This window comes from Entelurus aequoreus, linkage group LG09 (genome assembly GCF_033978785.1).
Source record: "Entelurus aequoreus isolate RoL-2023_Sb linkage group LG09, RoL_Eaeq_v1.1, whole genome shotgun sequence".
Lineage (NCBI taxonomy): Eukaryota > Metazoa > Chordata > Actinopteri > Syngnathiformes > Syngnathidae > Entelurus > Entelurus aequoreus.
This window is the reverse complement of record NC_084739.1, coordinates 59,556,000-59,573,894: the sequence shown is the minus strand read 5'-3', so window position 1 is coordinate 59,573,894 and position 17,895 is coordinate 59,556,000. Positions and strand designations below refer to the sequence as shown.

Genomic DNA, 17,895 nt, shown 5'->3' with positions numbered 1-17,895 from the left:
CACTCTTTATGTCAATCAAATACGTTACTTTTGATGCACAAATAAGTCCAACTTTGTCTTTCACTGATTAATGTTTAATTTGTGGACCCCTCAGCTCCAATCATTACTTCTCTAAATACCGTAAGTGTTGAATGAAGTGAGATAGTTCATGGTGATGATAAATGGTTTAAATCTTTCACAAAATATATATCTTAAGAGTGTACAAATCCACTCCATCCCATTTTAACAATTTTTTCATGATCGTTTTTATTTTTGCCTCTAAACTTTTCAAAATACGCCCAAATTTGCACTGATGCAGGTAAATAAACAGTAGCTTAATGGGGCTTAGACCATCGCCTGAAACCTGGGAGTGCCTCTAGGTCACGTGATTGCAACCCACCTATAAAGCCACAACAATATTCATTCTTTCATCTGCCAAGAAAGTATATTGTTATTTTAGTTATTAAAAACAAATACAATTTGGTTAACAGATTTTAGTGTGTGTATAAGTACTTTTTGAGCACATTCAACAACACAGCATTAATAATGATAACCCTGATCATTTTGGTCACAGTATATATAACAATAACTTTATTTAGACATTTTATTTATTGTTATGGATGTGTATATTTCAGGGTCTCCTATTTTATTCAAGTTTTTATTATTTGTTTATTTTATTCAACTTGGATATTAAAGTTAAAGTTAAAGTTAAAGTACCAATGATTGTCACACACACACTAGGTGTGGTGAAATGTGTCCTCTGCATTTGACCCATCCCCTTGATCACCCCCTGGGAGGTGAGGGGAGCAGTGGGCAGCAGCGTAGCCGCGCCCGGGAATCCTTTTTGGTGATTTAACCCCCAATTCCAACCCTTGATGCTGAGTGCCAAGCAGGGAGGTAATGGGTCCCATTTTTATAATCTTTGGTATGACCCGGCCGGGGTTTGAACTCACAACCTACCGATCTCAGGGCGGACAGTCCAACCACTAAAAAGTTTACATTCCAATTACAATGTTAAAAGTAGAGATGTCCGATAATATCAGACTGCCGATATTATCGGCCGATAAATGCTTTAAAATGTAATATCGGAAATTATCGGTATCGGTTTCACAATTATCGGTATCGGTTTCAAAATGTAAAATGTATGACTTTTTAAAACGCCGCTGTGTACACGGACGTAGGGAGAAGTACAGAGCGCCAATAAACCTTAAAGGCACTGTCTTTGCGTGCCGGCCCAATCACATAATATCTACGGCTTTTCACACACACAAGTGAATGCAAACCATACTTGGTCAACAGCCATACAGGTCACACTGACGGTAGCCGTACAAACAACTTTAACACTGTTACAAATATGCGCCACACTGTGAACCCACACCAAACAAGAATGACAAACACATTTCGGGAGAACATCCACACCGTAACACAACATAAACACAACAGCACAAATACCCAGAACCCCTTGCAGCACTAACTCTTCCGGGACGCTACAATATACACCCCCAGCTACCCCTTAGCCCCCACACCTCAACCCCGCCCCCACCAACCCCGCCCACCGCAACCTCTACATGCTCTCTCAGGGAGAGCATGTCCCAAACTTCCAAGCTGCTGTTTTGAGGCAATAATAAATATGGCAGTGCCATGTTGGCATTTTTTTCCATAACTTCAGTTGATTTATTTTGGAAAACCTTGTTACATTGTTTAATGCATCCAGCGGGGCATCACAACAAAATTAGGCATAATAACGTGTTAATTCCACGACTGTATATATCGATATCGGTTGATATCGGAATCGGTAATTAAGAGTTGGACAGTATCGGAATATCGGATATCGGCAAAAAAGCCATTATCGAATCTCTAGTTAAAAGATACAAGAAATACAAGTTTAATGCATTTGTAAAGGTATACATGCGTTATTATTATGTATTACTATTACATCTTAATTAATTAATCTCAAAACAATGTTGACAATAATATCGTTTATCGGCAATAATTTGTAGGGAAATATATCGTCGAGCAAAATTTGTCATCGGCCCAGGCCTATGCACTGCGTGTATCTGCGTATAAGGAGGGGCGGCCCGAGCTACTGTATGTTGCTAACCAACTAATAAACAAAAGTAAATAAATGATAAAAAATAGCAAAAAATATTTGGCCATTGCACATGTGTTGTTTTGGCACTGTCTAGTAACATAATGTAGCAAGTATAATATCACACTAGACTTGCAGGAACCCATTCCCACAGAGTGCGCTAGTTTTTACAAAAGCCAACTACGGTCCCCCCTCCCTATGACATAAACGATATTGCCGTATTTCATTGCATCTGATTACATGTTTAGAAGAGCGCGCCAGAGAGCGGCTGGAGTTGTGGAAAGAGTGACATCATTCTGTATGCGCATGTTCAGCAGGAGTCCATGTTTTTTTTGGAGGGAGGGTGACCTCAGATTGAGTCTTTTTTATGTACTTTAGTGCAGCACCAGTGAGATGTATAGTGTATTAAAGAGGAGATAACACACGCCGCTATAAACTGTGCCGTTGTTTTTGCTATGATAATCATCTTATAAGGCAAGGGTTTCCAAACCTTCCCCTTGAGGGCCGCTCGCATGCGGGGGGACATTATGATATTTTTTTTTAATGTATAAAAACAATACAATATAGATTTTGTTTTCAACCTTTAGGGCTCCCGTCAAGTTTGGTACCAAAAACCCAGGTGGGTCACATTCATAAAAGATGTAAAAATTTGTCACATATTATTATTATTATTTTTATTTTTTTTCAACGCTTAAATCTCTATATCAACTTCAGGTCTATCTGTTGATATGAAGTTAAAAAAAAAAGTACTTTGTCTTTTGGTGAAAGAAAACCCTGTTTTTATGGCAAAAACACACAAATATGTAATATTTAGGAATATTTGATGTAAAGTAGAGATGTCCGATAATATCGGCACTCCGATATTATCGGCCGATAAATGCTTTAAAATGTAATATCGGAAATTATCGGTATCGGTTTCAAAAAGTACAATTTATGACTTTTTAAAACGCCGCTGTACGGAGTGGTACACGGATGTAGGGAGAAGTACAGAGCGCCAATAAACCTTAAAGGCACTGCCTTTGCGTGCCGGCCCTGTCACATAATATCTACGGCTTATCACACACACAAGTGAATGCAAGGCATCCTTGGTCAACAGCCGTACAGGTCACACTGAGGGTGGCCGTACAAACAACTCTAACACTGTTACAAATATGCGCCACACTGTGAACCCACACCAAACAAGAATGAAACACATTTCGGGAGAACATCCGCACCGTAACACAACATAAACACAACAGAACAATTACCCAGAACCCCTTGCAGCACTAACTCTTCCGGGACGCTACAATATACACCCCCCCCCCAACTCAACCTCCTCAACCTCCTCATGCTCTCTCAGGGAGAGCATGTCCCAAATTCCAAGCTGCTGTTTTAAGGCATGTTAAAAAAACTAATGCACTTTGTGACTTTAATAATAATCTCTAAACAGAACAAGCAGAACAAAGCAACTTTTTCTCGTTATATTTCACCTGTTTGCTCTTTTACTCCACTTTTGTATGTTTTCTATTTATTTATTTATTTGTATAGTATTTTTTGTTGTTAATTGTATTATGTGCCGCGGTCCGTTTAAAAATGAGCTGCGTGCCGCACTTTTGGACACCGTTGCTATAAGGCAATAAAAGCACATGGGAGATACCGGTGGAAATCCCTGATTAATAAAAAGCAAAGCAGCATTGAGAGTTCTCATACAAAGAAGACAGGCAATGAAATATGGAGCAGTTCTTCTATGCATTCTGCTATTTAGGGAATAGTGTGTGTGATTGGCTGGTTCACTTTTTAAAAACAGTGTTGACTTAAGCCCCCAAGGAGAGTTGGCTTTCTGGCACAGAGGGGAAGAAGAGGTCAGCCGACCTCCAGAATATGAAGGAGGACGACGAGGGGCGGCGGGAGGGGGAACGTAGCTCATGATATTTCCCTTAAGGGTCGCCCAAAGGAGTCCCGGCGCCATCCGCGAGGCATCTACGACGGCTTACGTGTTTGAAATGCTTTCGCTTCCTGCCAGAAAGGAGTGAGTAACGCTCCATTGCGACACCTTCAAAACCCTCATCAGGTCGACCCGCTCCAACTATCTGTGGTATTTTCTCACAGGCGCGGTTATTACTGTTATTACAGCATAATATGAGGACCACAGAGAGAGAGAGTACTGTATGTCTGCTCTAATAAAGACAAGCTTTTCATACAGCAACACAAAGTGGACATATGTAGCCGCATTTTCCCTTTTCCCGCCATTGTGAAAGCTTTATTGGCCCCCCCGGGGCAGGAATCAATCTAGGGCCCCACAGAAGATTAGCGTGGGTGAAGTCACATTCCAGCAGGCAGAGAATGCACGATTATTTTAATTATGCACTGTAAACGAAAACCGTCATTGCACATAAAGCGCATGTGTGCTCGTGTCACAGTGTACGCAAGAAAAACACAGCAGGGAACAAACGAGGGCAAGATGGCGGAGTTGTTTTTGACGTTGTACAAACCCAATTGTTTTATGACTTCCAGTACAAGTGGAGGCTGGTGAGCAAGCCTTTTTTTCTGATTTTGAAGCAATATTTTGCAATAGTGTGGATAGGAATCATCTTCAAACGGAAGAGGCAATGATGTCATCCCGTTTTAACGTCCCAAACTGTCTTGTAAAAAGAAGTGAATCACTAAAAATATGAGTAGCAATCGTCTGTTTCAAAGTCAGACTGCTTTCAGATGGCACAGGTGATGTGTTAAGCCATATGTTAACAGTGTAAGTGTAAAAAGAAGTTAAACACTCTTATACTGACATTTTTTTGTCAGAATGTGAATAGAAATATTCCGTCCCGGGGTCAACAACTGTCCTGGCAATGTTTTAAGTTACATTTTACTATTCCTAATTGTCATGCAAGTGTAAAAGGAAGTTAAACACTCTTATACTGACATTTTTTGTCAGAATGTGAGTAGAAATATTCCGTTCCAGGGTCAACAACTGTCCTGGCAATGTTTTAAGTTACATTTTACTATTCTTAATTGTCATGCAAGTGTAAAAAGAAGTTAAACACTCTCATACTAACATGTATTTGTAATAATGTGAACATAAAAAATATGTTCCAGGGTCAACAACTGTCCTGGCAATGTTTTAAGTTACATTTTACTATTCTTTAATTGTCATGCAAGTGTAAAAAGAAGTTAAACACTCTTATACTGACATTTTTTTGTCAGAATGTGAATAGAAATATTCCGTTCCGGGGTCAACAACTGTCCTGGCAATGTTTTAAGTTACATTTTACTATTCTTAATTGTCATGCAAGTGTAAAAAGAAGTTAAACATTCTCATACTAACATGTATTTGTAATAATGTGAACATAAAAAATATGTTCCAGGGTCAACAACTGTCCTGGCAATGTTTTAAGTTACATTTTACTATTCTTTAATTGTCATGCAAGTGTAAAAAGAAGTTAAACACTCTTATACTGACATTTTTTTGTCAGAATGTGAATAGAAATATTCCGTTCCGGGGTCAACAACTGTCCTGGCAATGTTTTAAGTTACATTTGACTATTCTTAATTGTCATGCAAGTGTAAAAAGAAGTTAAACACTCTTATACTAACATTTTTTGTTAGAATGCAAATAGAAATATTCTGTTCCGGGGTCAACAACTGTCCTGGCAATGTTTTAAGTTACATTTTACCATTCTTTAATTGTCATGCAAGTGTAAAAAGAAGTTAAACACTCTTATACTGACATTTTTTTGTCAGAATGTGAATAGAAATATTCCGTTCCGGGGTCAACAACTGTCCTGGCAATGTTTTAAGTTACATTTGACTATTCTTAATTGTCATGCAAGTGTAAAAAGAAGTTAAACACTCTTATACTAACATTTTTTGTTAGAATGCAAATAGAAATATTCTGTTCCGGGGTCAACAACTGTCCTGGCAATGTTTTAAGTTACATTTTACTATTCTTTAATTGTCATGCAAGTGTAAAAAGAAGTTAAACACTCTTATACTGACATTTTTTTGTCAGAATGTGAATAGAAATATTCCGTTCCGGGGTCAACAACTGTCCTGGCAATGTTTTAAGTTACATTTTACTATTCTTAATTGTCATGCAAGTGTAAAAAGAAGTTAAACACTCTCATACTAACATGTATTTGTAATAATGTGAACATACAAAATATGTTCCAAGGTCAACAACTGTCCTGGCAATGTTTTAAGTTACATTTTACTATTCTTAATTGTCATGCAAGTGTAAAAAGAAGTTAAACACTCTTTTACTAACATTTTTTGTCAGAATGTGAATAGAAATATTCCGTTCCGGGGTCAACAACTGTCCTGGCAATGTTTTAAGTTTCATTTTACTATTCTGAATTGTCATGCAAGTGTAAAAAGAAGTTAAACACTCTTATACTAAAAAAATTTGTCAGAATGTGAATAGAAATATTCCGTTCCGGGGTCAACAATTGTCCTGGCAATGTTTGAAGTTACATTTTACTATTCTTAATTATTATAATTTCTTTTTTTTTTTTTACCTCCGGACGAGGATTATGATTAATTCTTCATCTAAACAAGAGTATATGAACGTCCCATCAGTCGGCATCCCAGTGAGAGCAGATATTGCACAGTAAGCAATTGTGCAATTATGTTCGTAGCATTTAGCAATGCTGCTACATGATACTTAGTGTTTCCCTAAAGCTGGATCTGTTTAGCAAACAGCTTCTAAAACGTGTAGGTCATCCTCCTTATATTCATGCTCAAAAATATAGGGTGGTGGATCATAATTTGTTCCTAAGGATCTTTGTTGTCTCTCATGAAGTCTGCCATGATTAATAATTATTGTTGTGGTTGAAGGAAAAAGGAACGGTGTGATGCATCTGTGAAATGAATGCGTCGCTGTTTGCTTAAAATGGGCAAATCATGTAAATAGTACATGTTATTATGAATGTGACTGTTACTATACAACATTTGTACTCACAGAGTGTATATAAAATGTTGATGGAGGTTTTTGGATGTGTTTTAGAATGCTTCACTGGATATTAGGGCTGTGAATCTTTGGGTGTCCCACGATTCGATTCAATATCGATTCTTGGGGTCACGATTCGATTCAAAATCGATTTTTTTTCAATTCAACACGAATCTCGATTCAAAAACGATTTTTTTCCCGATTCAAAACGATTCTCTATTCATTCAATACATAGGATTTCAGCAGGATCTACCCCAGTCTGCTGACATGCAAGCAGAGTAGTAGATTTTGGTAAAAAGCATTTATAATTGTAAAGGACAATGTTTTATCAACTGATTGCAATAATGTAAATTTGTTTTAACTATTAAATGAACCAAAAATATGACTTATTTTATCTTTGTGAAAATATTGGACACAGTGTGTTGTCAAGCTTATAAGATGCGATGCAAGTGCAAGCCACTGTGACACTATTGTTCTTTTTTTTCTTTTTTATAAATGTCTAATGATAATATCAATGAGGGATTTTTAATCACTGCTATGTTGAAATTGTAACTAATATTGATACTGTTGTTGATAATATTCATTTTTGTTTCACTACTTTTGGTTTGTTCTGTGTCGTGTTTGTGTCTCCTCTCAATTGCTCTGTTTATTGCAGTTCTGAGTGTTGCTGGGTCGGGTTTGGTTTTGGAATTGGATTGCATTGTTATGGTATTGCTGTGTATTGTTTGTTGGATTGAATAATTTAAAAAAAATACAAAAATAAAATTAAAAAATTAAAAAATAAAAAATAAATAAAAAATCGATTTTTAAAAAATGAGAATCGATTCTGAATCGATTTTTTCCCATACCCCTACTGGATATGCACCCCCTACCCCCCTGCCCCCTCCCCAACCCCGCCCACCTCAACCTCCTCATGCTCTCTCAGGGAGAGCATGTCCCAAATTCCAAGCTGCTGTTTTGAGGCATGTTTTTAAAAAAAACAAAACACTTTGTGACTTCAATAATAAATATGGCAGTGCCATGTTGGCATTTTTTTTTCCATAATTTGAGTTGATTTATGTTGGAAAACCTTGTTACATTGTTTAATGCATCCAGCGGGGCATCACAACAAAATTAGGCATAATAATGTGTTAATTCCACGACTGTATATATCGGTATCGGTAATTAAGAGTTGGAAAATATCGAAATATCGGCAAAAAAGCCAATATCGGACATCTTTAGTTTCACTATGTAAAGCGCTTTGAGTCACTAGAGAAAAGTGCTATATAAATATAATTCACTTCACTTCACAAAAATCTCTGATTTTTACACTAAATAAATGACCCAAAAAATCCTGTATCCAGATCTGCACCAAACCCTCACAAAAGTTTAGTGAAAATCTAGTGAAAGAGTACATCCTGTCCAACATTTGCTGCAGGTAACAATGATTAAAAAGTGAAACATGAGCCTTATTTTGTGGTGGTTATGGCTCGACGGCGCTAAGAACGAGAGTTCCTGTTCAGAGCGCTTTGAAAGCAGCAGACTGAGACGGATAAAAGCCTGTCGAGGGTCTTTGTTGGGCGCATGGGCGACCTTACATCATCCAGTACAGTACAATACACTAATACCACTGCAGGCACAAGAGCGAGCAGATGACGCTGATAGCTCCAAACTGGCCCTGACAAATGCGTATAAATATAAATCAGAGCGAGCTACTGCTTGCTTGCTGCTTATATAATCAATGCGCTGGTCCACCTACTGTAGGCGCTGTGATGAATCCATAACCAGGCTGCCAGGAATAGACTCAATCTCGCCGTTTTTATTTTTTATTTTATTTTTTTGATCTCTTGACTACATTTCGCACAGCGCCTTTTTTTCATCCGACCACCTGACGCAGCCTCGTGCGCTCCTCGTTAAACAGATGAGAGGCGGGAAGGGGCTTTGAAACGGTTCCCTTAATCAGGTTTCACATGTTTATTATGTCACAGCTGGACAGGATTAGTCATGTGTCCACACTTCTGGTATTTTTCCTAATAAAAAGTGCATTAAATTCATTTAAAAAAAAAAAAAAAAAAAAAGGCTGTGCATGTTTTTGTGTTAACCTTCCAAGTGTGTGTTTGTGCTTCTAATAAGTGAGATGCCCTCCAGGGTCACTTGGCAACGTGATGGAAATTACACTGGCTGTTTTGAAACCGAGCACAAACAAAATGTCCAGGGAAAAAAAGAAGGAATATACAAACCCCGTTTCCATATAAGTTGGGAAATTGTGTTAGATGTAAATATAAACAGAATACAATGATTTGCAAATCATTTTCAACCCATATTCAGTTGAATATGCTACAAAGACAACATATTTGATGTTCAAACTGATATACATATTTTTTTTTGCAAATAATCATTAACTTTAGAATTTGATGCCAGCAACACGTGACAAAGAAGTTGGGAAAGGTGGCAATAAATAATGATAAAGTTGAGGAATGCTGATCAAACACTTATTTGGAACATCCCACAGGTGAACAGGCAAATTGGGAACAGGTGGGTGCCATGATTGGGTATAAAAGTAGATTCCATGAAATGCTCAGTCATTCACAAACAAGGATGGGGCGAGGGTCACCACTTTGTCAACAAATGCGTGAGCAAATTGTTGAACAGTTTAAGAAAAACCTTTCTCAACCAGCTATTGCAAGGAATTTATTGATTTCACCATCTACGGTCCATAATATCATCAAAGGGTTCAGAGAATCTGGAGAAATCACTGCACGTAAGCAGCTAAGCCCGTGACCTTCGATCCCGCAGGCTGTACTGCATCAACAAGCGACATCAGTGTGCAAAGGATATCACCACATGGGCTCAGGAACACTTTAGAAACCCACTGTCAGTAAATACAGTTGGTCGCTACATCTGTAAGTGCAAGTTAAAACTCTCCTATGCAAGGCGAAAACCGTTTATCAACAACACCCAGAAACGCTGTCGGCTTCGCTGGGCCTGAGCTCATCTAATATGGACTGATACAAAGTGGAAAAGTGTTCTGTGGTCTGACGAGTCCACATTTCAAATTGTTTTTGGAAACTGTAGACGTTGCGACCTCCAGACCAAAGCGGAAAAGAACCATTCGGATTGTTATAGGCGCAAAGTTGAAGATGGTATGGGGGTTTATTAGTGCCCAAGACATGGGTAACTTACACATCTGTGAAGGCGCCATTAATGCTGATAGGTACATTCAGGTTTTGGAGCAACATATGTTGCCATCCAAGCAACGTTACCATGGACGCCCCTGCTTATTTCAGCAAGACAATGCCAAGCCACGTGTTACATCAATGTAGCTTCATAGTAAAAGAGTGCGGGTACTAGACTGGCCTGCCTGTAGTCCAGACCTGTCTCCCATTGAAAATGTGTGGCGCATTATGAAGCCTAAAATACCACAACGGAGACCCACAGACTGTTGAACAACTTAAGCTGTACATCAAGCAAGAATGGGAAAGAATTCCACCTGAGAAGCTTAAAAAATGTGTCTCCTCAGTTCCCAAACATTTACTGAGTGTTGTTAAAAGGAAAGGCCATGTAACACAGTGGTGAACATGCCCTTTCCCAACTACTTTGGCACGTGTTGAAGCCATGAAATTCTAAGTTAATTATTATTTGTAAAAAAAAAAAAAAGTTTATGAGTTTGAACATCAAATATCTTGTCTTTGTAGTGCATTCAATTGAATATGGGTTGAAAATGATTTGCAAATCATTGTATTCCGTTTATATTTACATCTAACACAATTTCCCAACTCATATGGAAACGGGGTTTGTATATTTTATTTATGGCTAGTAAAGCTTGTTGGAGTGGATGACATGGGAAGCTTCTGAAAATAAACATTTAGCTTAAATGTGGCTCGCCGAGGGAGGAATGGCATCATTGAGCCAAGCCTATGAGCAACGGCGGCCACAGGATGTTGCCGTTACTATTCATAACTCATTTTCCAACGTTTTTTTCCTGCCTTTCTCGGGCCTGCTCGCTTAAAAAAAAAAAAAAAAGAAGCAATTTACTTACTAGTCAATTCAACGGCGGGGAGAATCACAAAAGACCGAGAGAAGCTTTTATTTCACTAAAGAGAGATGAATCACTTGATGTATTTGTTGTAGCAAGACTTGGAGTGAGCAGTGTGTGTGTGTGTGTGTGTGTGTGTGTGTGTGTGTGTGTGTGTGTGTCTGTGTGTGTGTGTGTGCGTATTCATATTGAATGATAAGCAGACATGTTCCAGCACTTCAAAATTCCTAAGTGGAGCCACAGAATGCTTTTGATAGGTGAGGCGGTTTGAATGGCGGTCTGTTCCTGAAAACACCACAGCGACAATCCCCCCGCACACACACACACATGCACACACATGCACACACACACACACTAAAAAATGAGCGCAGACTGAATGAAAAACACATTCGAAGCTTCATTTTAAAAATGGGCACCACATTGAAAATTAGGGCTGCAGCTCACAATTATTTTAGTAAACAAGTATTGTATTTTTAGTACCATAGGGTGCACCGGATTATAAAGTGCATAGCTGATGAGCAGGTCTATTCAGGTCTATTTCCATACAAAAGGCGCACCGGATTATAAAGCACATTAAAAAGGTACATTCTGATTATTATTTTTTTACATCTAAAACACTACCTTGTGGTCTACATCAGTGTTTTTCAACCTTTTCTTAGCCAAGGCACATTTTTTCCCATTGAAATAATTTTGAGGCACGCCACCAGCGGAAAACATTAAAACATGAAACTCAGCAGCCGATATTGACAATAAAAAGTTGTTCTCGCAATTGTTTGATATGAATTCAAACCATAACCAAGCATGCATCACTATAGCTCTTGTCTCAAAGTAGGTGTACTGTCACCACCTGTCACATCACGCCGTGACTTATTTGGACTTTTTTGGTGTTTTCCTGTGTGTAGTGTTTGAGTTCTTGTCTTACGCTCCTATTTTGTTGTTGATTGTCATGTCATTTATGAATGTACTTTGTGGACCGCTCCACACGCTGTAAGTTTTTGCTGTCGTCCAGCATTCTGTTTTTATTTACTTTTGCAGCCAGTTCACTTTTAGTTTTGCATAGCCTTCCCTAAGCTACATAACATGTAATGGTGGTTCTTTAGTCAAAATGTTGCATAGATTATGTTTTACAGATCATCTTCAAGCTGCTTTCTGACCGTCTCTTCAGGATTCGCCGTTTTGTGGGCGATCTTATTTACTCCACTTCGACAGTTTCTTCTCCCCACCAGGTAGTTTTTAGTGCTTCCATAGCGAGGCTACTAACAGATATAAGTTAGAACGGTACGCTGCTTTATATTAAAAATGGCAACAGCTGAGGAAGAATGCTCTACAAGAGGATAGAGAAAAAGAAGGAGCTTTTTTATTACGACGCAGACTTCAATGGCGGACGCGCGCAATTTTTGGGACTTATGCAGATCCCAAATACACAACAGTAGGTACCAATAAGTAATAAAAGTTGGATTTGCATAATATTGCAAAAAAAACCCGCCAAGTGCCGTTTTGAGGTTCTAATACACACATCACAATAATACCCGTATGTTGAAGCACAGTACGTCTGACTATGGTAGCCGTAATGCTGCGCGTTCCATCGAGCCGTGCGGCTTCGTAGTTTACCAAAGTCCTAAGAAAACATTTTGACAAATTTTTGAGCACCATGTATAATGTGCTATATTTTCAATGAAACATCAACATTTTGGTGTTGGTTGCTTCCGGGTACTTCCCAGCGTCATTTGTTGAACAGACGTCAACTTGCAGTCCACACCTATCTATAATGTGTGACTGCCATCTACTGGTCATATATATCATTACACCATGTACCACATACATTTTCTTCAAGGTTGGTAAGCACAAACAGAATTTATACGTACGTAGGCGCACCTGGTTGTAAGCGGCCGTGCCGATTAAAAAAAAAAAAGAAAGTATCTTTTCGTCCGAAAAATAGGGTTATCTACCGACTAGTTTGTTCTATTAATCGAGTAATTGAATAGAACACATTTTTTAGCCTAAATGCATTTTTTAGGGAATATAGTTTAAAAAAAACAAAATATTTTTCTAATGACCTTTATTTTCTTAGAAATGCATATAACATTGACATTGCACTTTTACTATAGTGTTTAAAAAAATAAGTTAAAAAACTTTTGTTGTCGATAATAAATGAAGAACCAAGCTAAACAAAAAGACAGATGAAATATGATGAATGTATTCAACAATTTACCACATACGTAATTGGAGAAGTGGTGTTTGATTTTGGGAAAAAACAACTCGTTAGCATTAACATACAAACTGTAGATGTTAACATGTCCTCATGTGTTTGATTAAAACATTTGTTATGCAAGTCAAACATATACAATATGTTAGCTTCCAAAATAGTTTCCTGGTTTCAGCTTGTTTGCTGCTCTTAAATATGCACGGTGCTTTCTGCTAATGTACTGCATCATCAATGTAGTGATATTGTATTATACCAGTTTGACAGTGCAAACATTTCAACACGATGTCTTGTCTTTTTCACTTTGAAATAATCGCCATAACCTCTCTTATCTTCTTTGGGCCCTTTGCTCTCTTTCCACTTTGTTCTTCTTTTTCTTTTGACTCGGCACACACACAGGTCACATCACCTGCAGCGCCACTTGCATCGCCAATAGGTGCACCGCTCTCATGTGCGCTTAATTGGAACAGTCTCGCAGAAACAAAGTCCTAGTGTTTTACTCATGAAACGAATCCTCCAAGCAACAAAACTACAAATTGAAGTGCAAACTAAGCCCCAAAACAAAAAAGCAGGGCAAACTGAACCTGATTTCTCCCCAAAGCAACTAACACAATACACACATTGCATAATTTTTTTCTTTAGATTGTTAGCCACTAGAATAAAGATTTGCATATGTGGGAAAGTTTGTCATTATAGTCAAGACATAAAACAAAACCTGTGCAGCACTTCTCTTCGATAAGAGTATTGTTATGATCCGCTGCCCGGATCATAGTCTGTTTACGTTTTCGTGTCACTTGTGTTTTCAGCACCTTTTGAGTTTGTGTGTTTCAGTTGCCATGACGGCAGATCACATTCACCTGCCTCTGGTTAGTGTTCGGGACGCTCACCTGTTGCCCGGGCACTAATCAGAGAGCTATTTAGTCTAGACCCTGGCCTCATTTGGTCTGGCTTCATTCTGTCACATGGAGAGTCGCAGCTCGCTGCGGGGTCGTTCTCCCGGGATGCAGAACAGACAACGCCAGACAAAGCGTGAAGGTAGGAGTATGATTTATTGTCATAAATCATAGCTTAAACCAAAAACAGGAAACAAGCAAAAGGAAAGCTAAAGAACCAAAACTTAGCACTGGAATCATGAACTAGAAAACAAGGAATACCCAACGTAACTGTTGCATTCGCAAACAATGAAGCCAGACCGAGTGTGGCGAGCAACGTGAATAAATAGCTCTCTGATTAGTGCTCCGCAGCAGGTGAACGTGCCGCAGGTGAAACCAATTAGTACCCATGGTAACCAAAACAAACCCAGAAGTGCACAAAACAGGAACTAAGGGAGTCCAAAACTAACAGAACATAACTAAACAAAACATGATCCGGCCACGGATCATGACAAGTATAGAATATCAATTCAAATAATCTATACACAAAGTATAGAATATCATATAAAATAATCTATGCACAAAGTATAGAATATCATATAAAATAATCTATGCACAGAGTATAGAGTATCATATAAAATAATATATGCACGTATGAAGGAAACCATGTCAAAGTCCTTTATTATCGCCTTGTCTCTGGTCAAAGTCACAAGTGTCTACACCCTGCGTCAACATCAACAAGTTGCACTCTAATATTTACTGTTTAGTATCTTTTATTGGTAAAAACGTCCAAGGGGGTATTTTATACAATAATAATAGTAATAAATACAAAGATGAATACTACTACTTCAAAACTGCCAAGCACAGGAAGCGAACCTGTCGTCATGGTAACATGCCCTCATGAAACACACCACAAAACATAATTTGCCTAGTAAAATGACATCAATGCACTTTCAATGGAGGAACATTATTCTGGGGACGACAGGTTTATAGGACAGGAAACCGGTTTCCCCTATTTTGCTTTGGGCCTGCGCAACATTTCATTAAAAGTAAATGTCGGGGAATACCGAATTGTAAAGGCTAGGCATGGTGTGCAGTCCGCAGGACAGGAAACGATGGGAGAAAAGCCGCACTCACCGAACTCGTCGCAGATGCTCTCGTTGCGCAGCAGGGTGGGATGCTCGAAGGTGTCCCGGCAGTACAAGATCAGAGTGTTCCCGCCAAGCACCGCGATGCCGCCCAGCGCCAGCACCGTGTGGTTGAGGAGCAGCGAGGTGGGCTGCTCTCTCAGCCGGGCCACCATCGAGCGATAGCGGCAATACTGCGGGTAGCTGAGAACCAGCACCTTCCTGTCGTCTTCTCCCTGGCCTGGGAGACACACAGAAAAAGAAAAAAAAACATAAACAGGGAAGCCCACATGAACCCCAAACACAACTTTGTAATAAAAGGCTGACAACATTGGCACTTATTTTATAGTTCTGGACCTAAAAATGATGTCTACAGGTAAAGCCCCCCAAAATGGATAAAGTAGTGATTTTAGGCCATATGCATCAGGGGTTATCGGCCGTGCTGTGAGGGTACTTTGAGTAAGCGTCCTGGTAGCAATGGTTTGATTGATTGATTGAAACTTTTATTAGTAGATTGCACAGTACAGTACATATTCCGTACAATTGACCCCTAAAAGGTAACACCCGTATACGTTTTCAACTTGTTTAAGTCGGGGTCCAGGTTAATCAATTCATGGTACAAATATATACTATCAGCATAATACAGTCATCACACAAGTTAATCATCAGAGTATATACATTGAATTATTTACATTAATGACCTCTTGGTGCAGAATGCTCCTGTGATGGTGTTTACTCACCCGTCCCCTCTGTACTCAACCATGCATTCATTTGTTCATATACAGTATGTGCATAAGCGTGCGTGTGTTTGGGTATCTGTATTTGATTTGACCTTTGAAATTTGGTCATTTCCCAACCTACAACGTTGTCTCAAATTACAAATAAAACTATTTTGCAACGTTATTTCAAAGTCACTTTTAAAAGACATGTATGTATAATCAACAGTGTCAATGTCTTGTCCCTGCTGGGTAGTGTATTCCATTGTGTCTAATATTCTTTTGGTATTATTGTTTGTTCGTTTATGACAGGGGTGTCCAAACTTTTTCCACTGAGGGCCACACACTGAAAAATCAAAGCAAGCGGGGGCCATTTTCATATTTTTTTATTTTAAAAACCAATACAATATATGGATAAAAAAGATACATTTAGGCCTCCACTCAGGCTTGATCCCGGGGACCCCAAAGGGTTTTGGTCAAAACATTTTTTTTAAATTTGTCATTATCTAGTATTATTATTATTATTATTATTATTATTCAAGGTTTAAATCTCTAGATCAACATTAGGTCTGTCTGTCAATATAACGTTTTTAAAGATTTAAGTTGTATGCCATTTTTGTCAAGGAAAACCGTGTTTTTTTAAATGGAAAAAAACATTTAGCCCCAATAAAATTTTAAAGTGGAATATTTGGGATTATATAATAATTGGAACCTTAAAAAAGGTCAATAACTCATAACAACATTGATTTTAATTAATAATTTTTTTGATCAATGACACTTAAAAAAAAAAAAAGGCCACCTAAAATTATTGGGGATCGAAAAGGGTAAATAAATCCAACATTTTCTTTTACTTTTACCACAATAGTCTAAAGATCAACTTCAGATCTATCCGTCAATTACGAGTTTTATTGTTGTTTGTGTTTTTTGTTTGTTCGTTTTAGGCCCTTCTTTAAAAAACGTTGTTTTTTAAATGGCAACCAAAAAATATGCAACATTTCCCCCCCAAAATATCTCAAAGTGGAATATTTAATGCGAAGTAAATGGAGCCTTAAATAGGTCAATAATTCACAATGACATTGATTTTGATTCATTATTATTTTTTAAAGAAAGAAACTGCCTGCATGGCAGCTTTGTGTTATTAGAGTAAATACTGCAACATTTTCTTGTTACATTTCACCTGTTTACTCTTTTATAACACTTTTTATGTTTTAAATTTTTTTTCATCGTGTTTTTAGAATGTGCCGTTAAAAAATTACCTGCGGGCCGCAAATGGCCCCCGGGCCGCACTTTGGACATCCCTGGTTTATGAATATTCCCATCAGCTTCAAAAATGCTTTGACATTTAGACCACATTTAAAATAAAACAACAGCTCCACATTATTACAAACAATTCTTATGCTAATTTATGATCAAACTATAGCTGTAAAAATACAAGCTCTAAAAAAATAAAAGGTACAAATCATTTGTATGCAATGATTTGTATTTGATATCAGTTTAGGACTAAAAATAGACCCAAAAAAAAATAATTATTATACTTGTGTAAATATATAAAGTCTTAAAAGGGGAACTGCACTTTTTTGGGAATTTTGCCTATCATTCACAATCATTATGAGAGACAAGATGATTAAAAAATGCTTGAAAGATGTGGCTGATAGGAGTTTCGTTGTAGCCTTTAAAGCCCTCCATCAACGTTTTATATATACACTGCAAGTATATATATTAAATGTAGTAACAGACACGTTCATGAAAATAAGTAATATGTACAATATTATCCATATTTTGATAATTTTAGTCATTGCCGTAACTAATTCCTCGGCACACTGATTTCTGTTTCCATAGCAGCGCACTTCCGACTTGTGACAACAAATGTGTGTTCCAACTTCCATAAACAAAGGCATGTGTGTCTTCCAATCATGGCAGACTTGGTAACAGACAACAAAAAATGAAGAAGGATTCCACAACCTTATCTTTTT

General features: G+C 38.0%; 1 protein-coding gene and 1 long non-coding RNA gene across 3 annotated transcripts in view; one reads left to right on the top strand and one right to left on the bottom strand.

The window, feature by feature from the left end:
* Window positions 1–17,895, bottom strand: part of arid5b (AT-rich interaction domain 5B) — a 337,352-nt gene that overhangs the window by 156,960 nt on the left and 162,497 nt on the right. For both annotated transcript variants that reach the window (XM_062059039.1, XM_062059040.1), the window contains one exon: window positions 15,217–15,447. In XM_062059039.1, coding sequence (XP_061915023.1) covers window positions 15,217–15,447 — 231 coding nt within the window. The remainder of the gene's footprint in view (window positions 1–15,216; window positions 15,448–17,895) is intronic.
* The window catches only part of LOC133657567 (uncharacterized), a 42,219-nt gene continuing 38,486 nt past the window's right edge, over window positions 14,163–17,895 (top strand). Inside the window, exon 1 of the long non-coding RNA XR_009827282.1 lies at window positions 14,163–14,242. This is a non-coding gene — a long non-coding RNA (uncharacterized LOC133657567). The remainder of the gene's footprint in view (window positions 14,243–17,895) is intronic.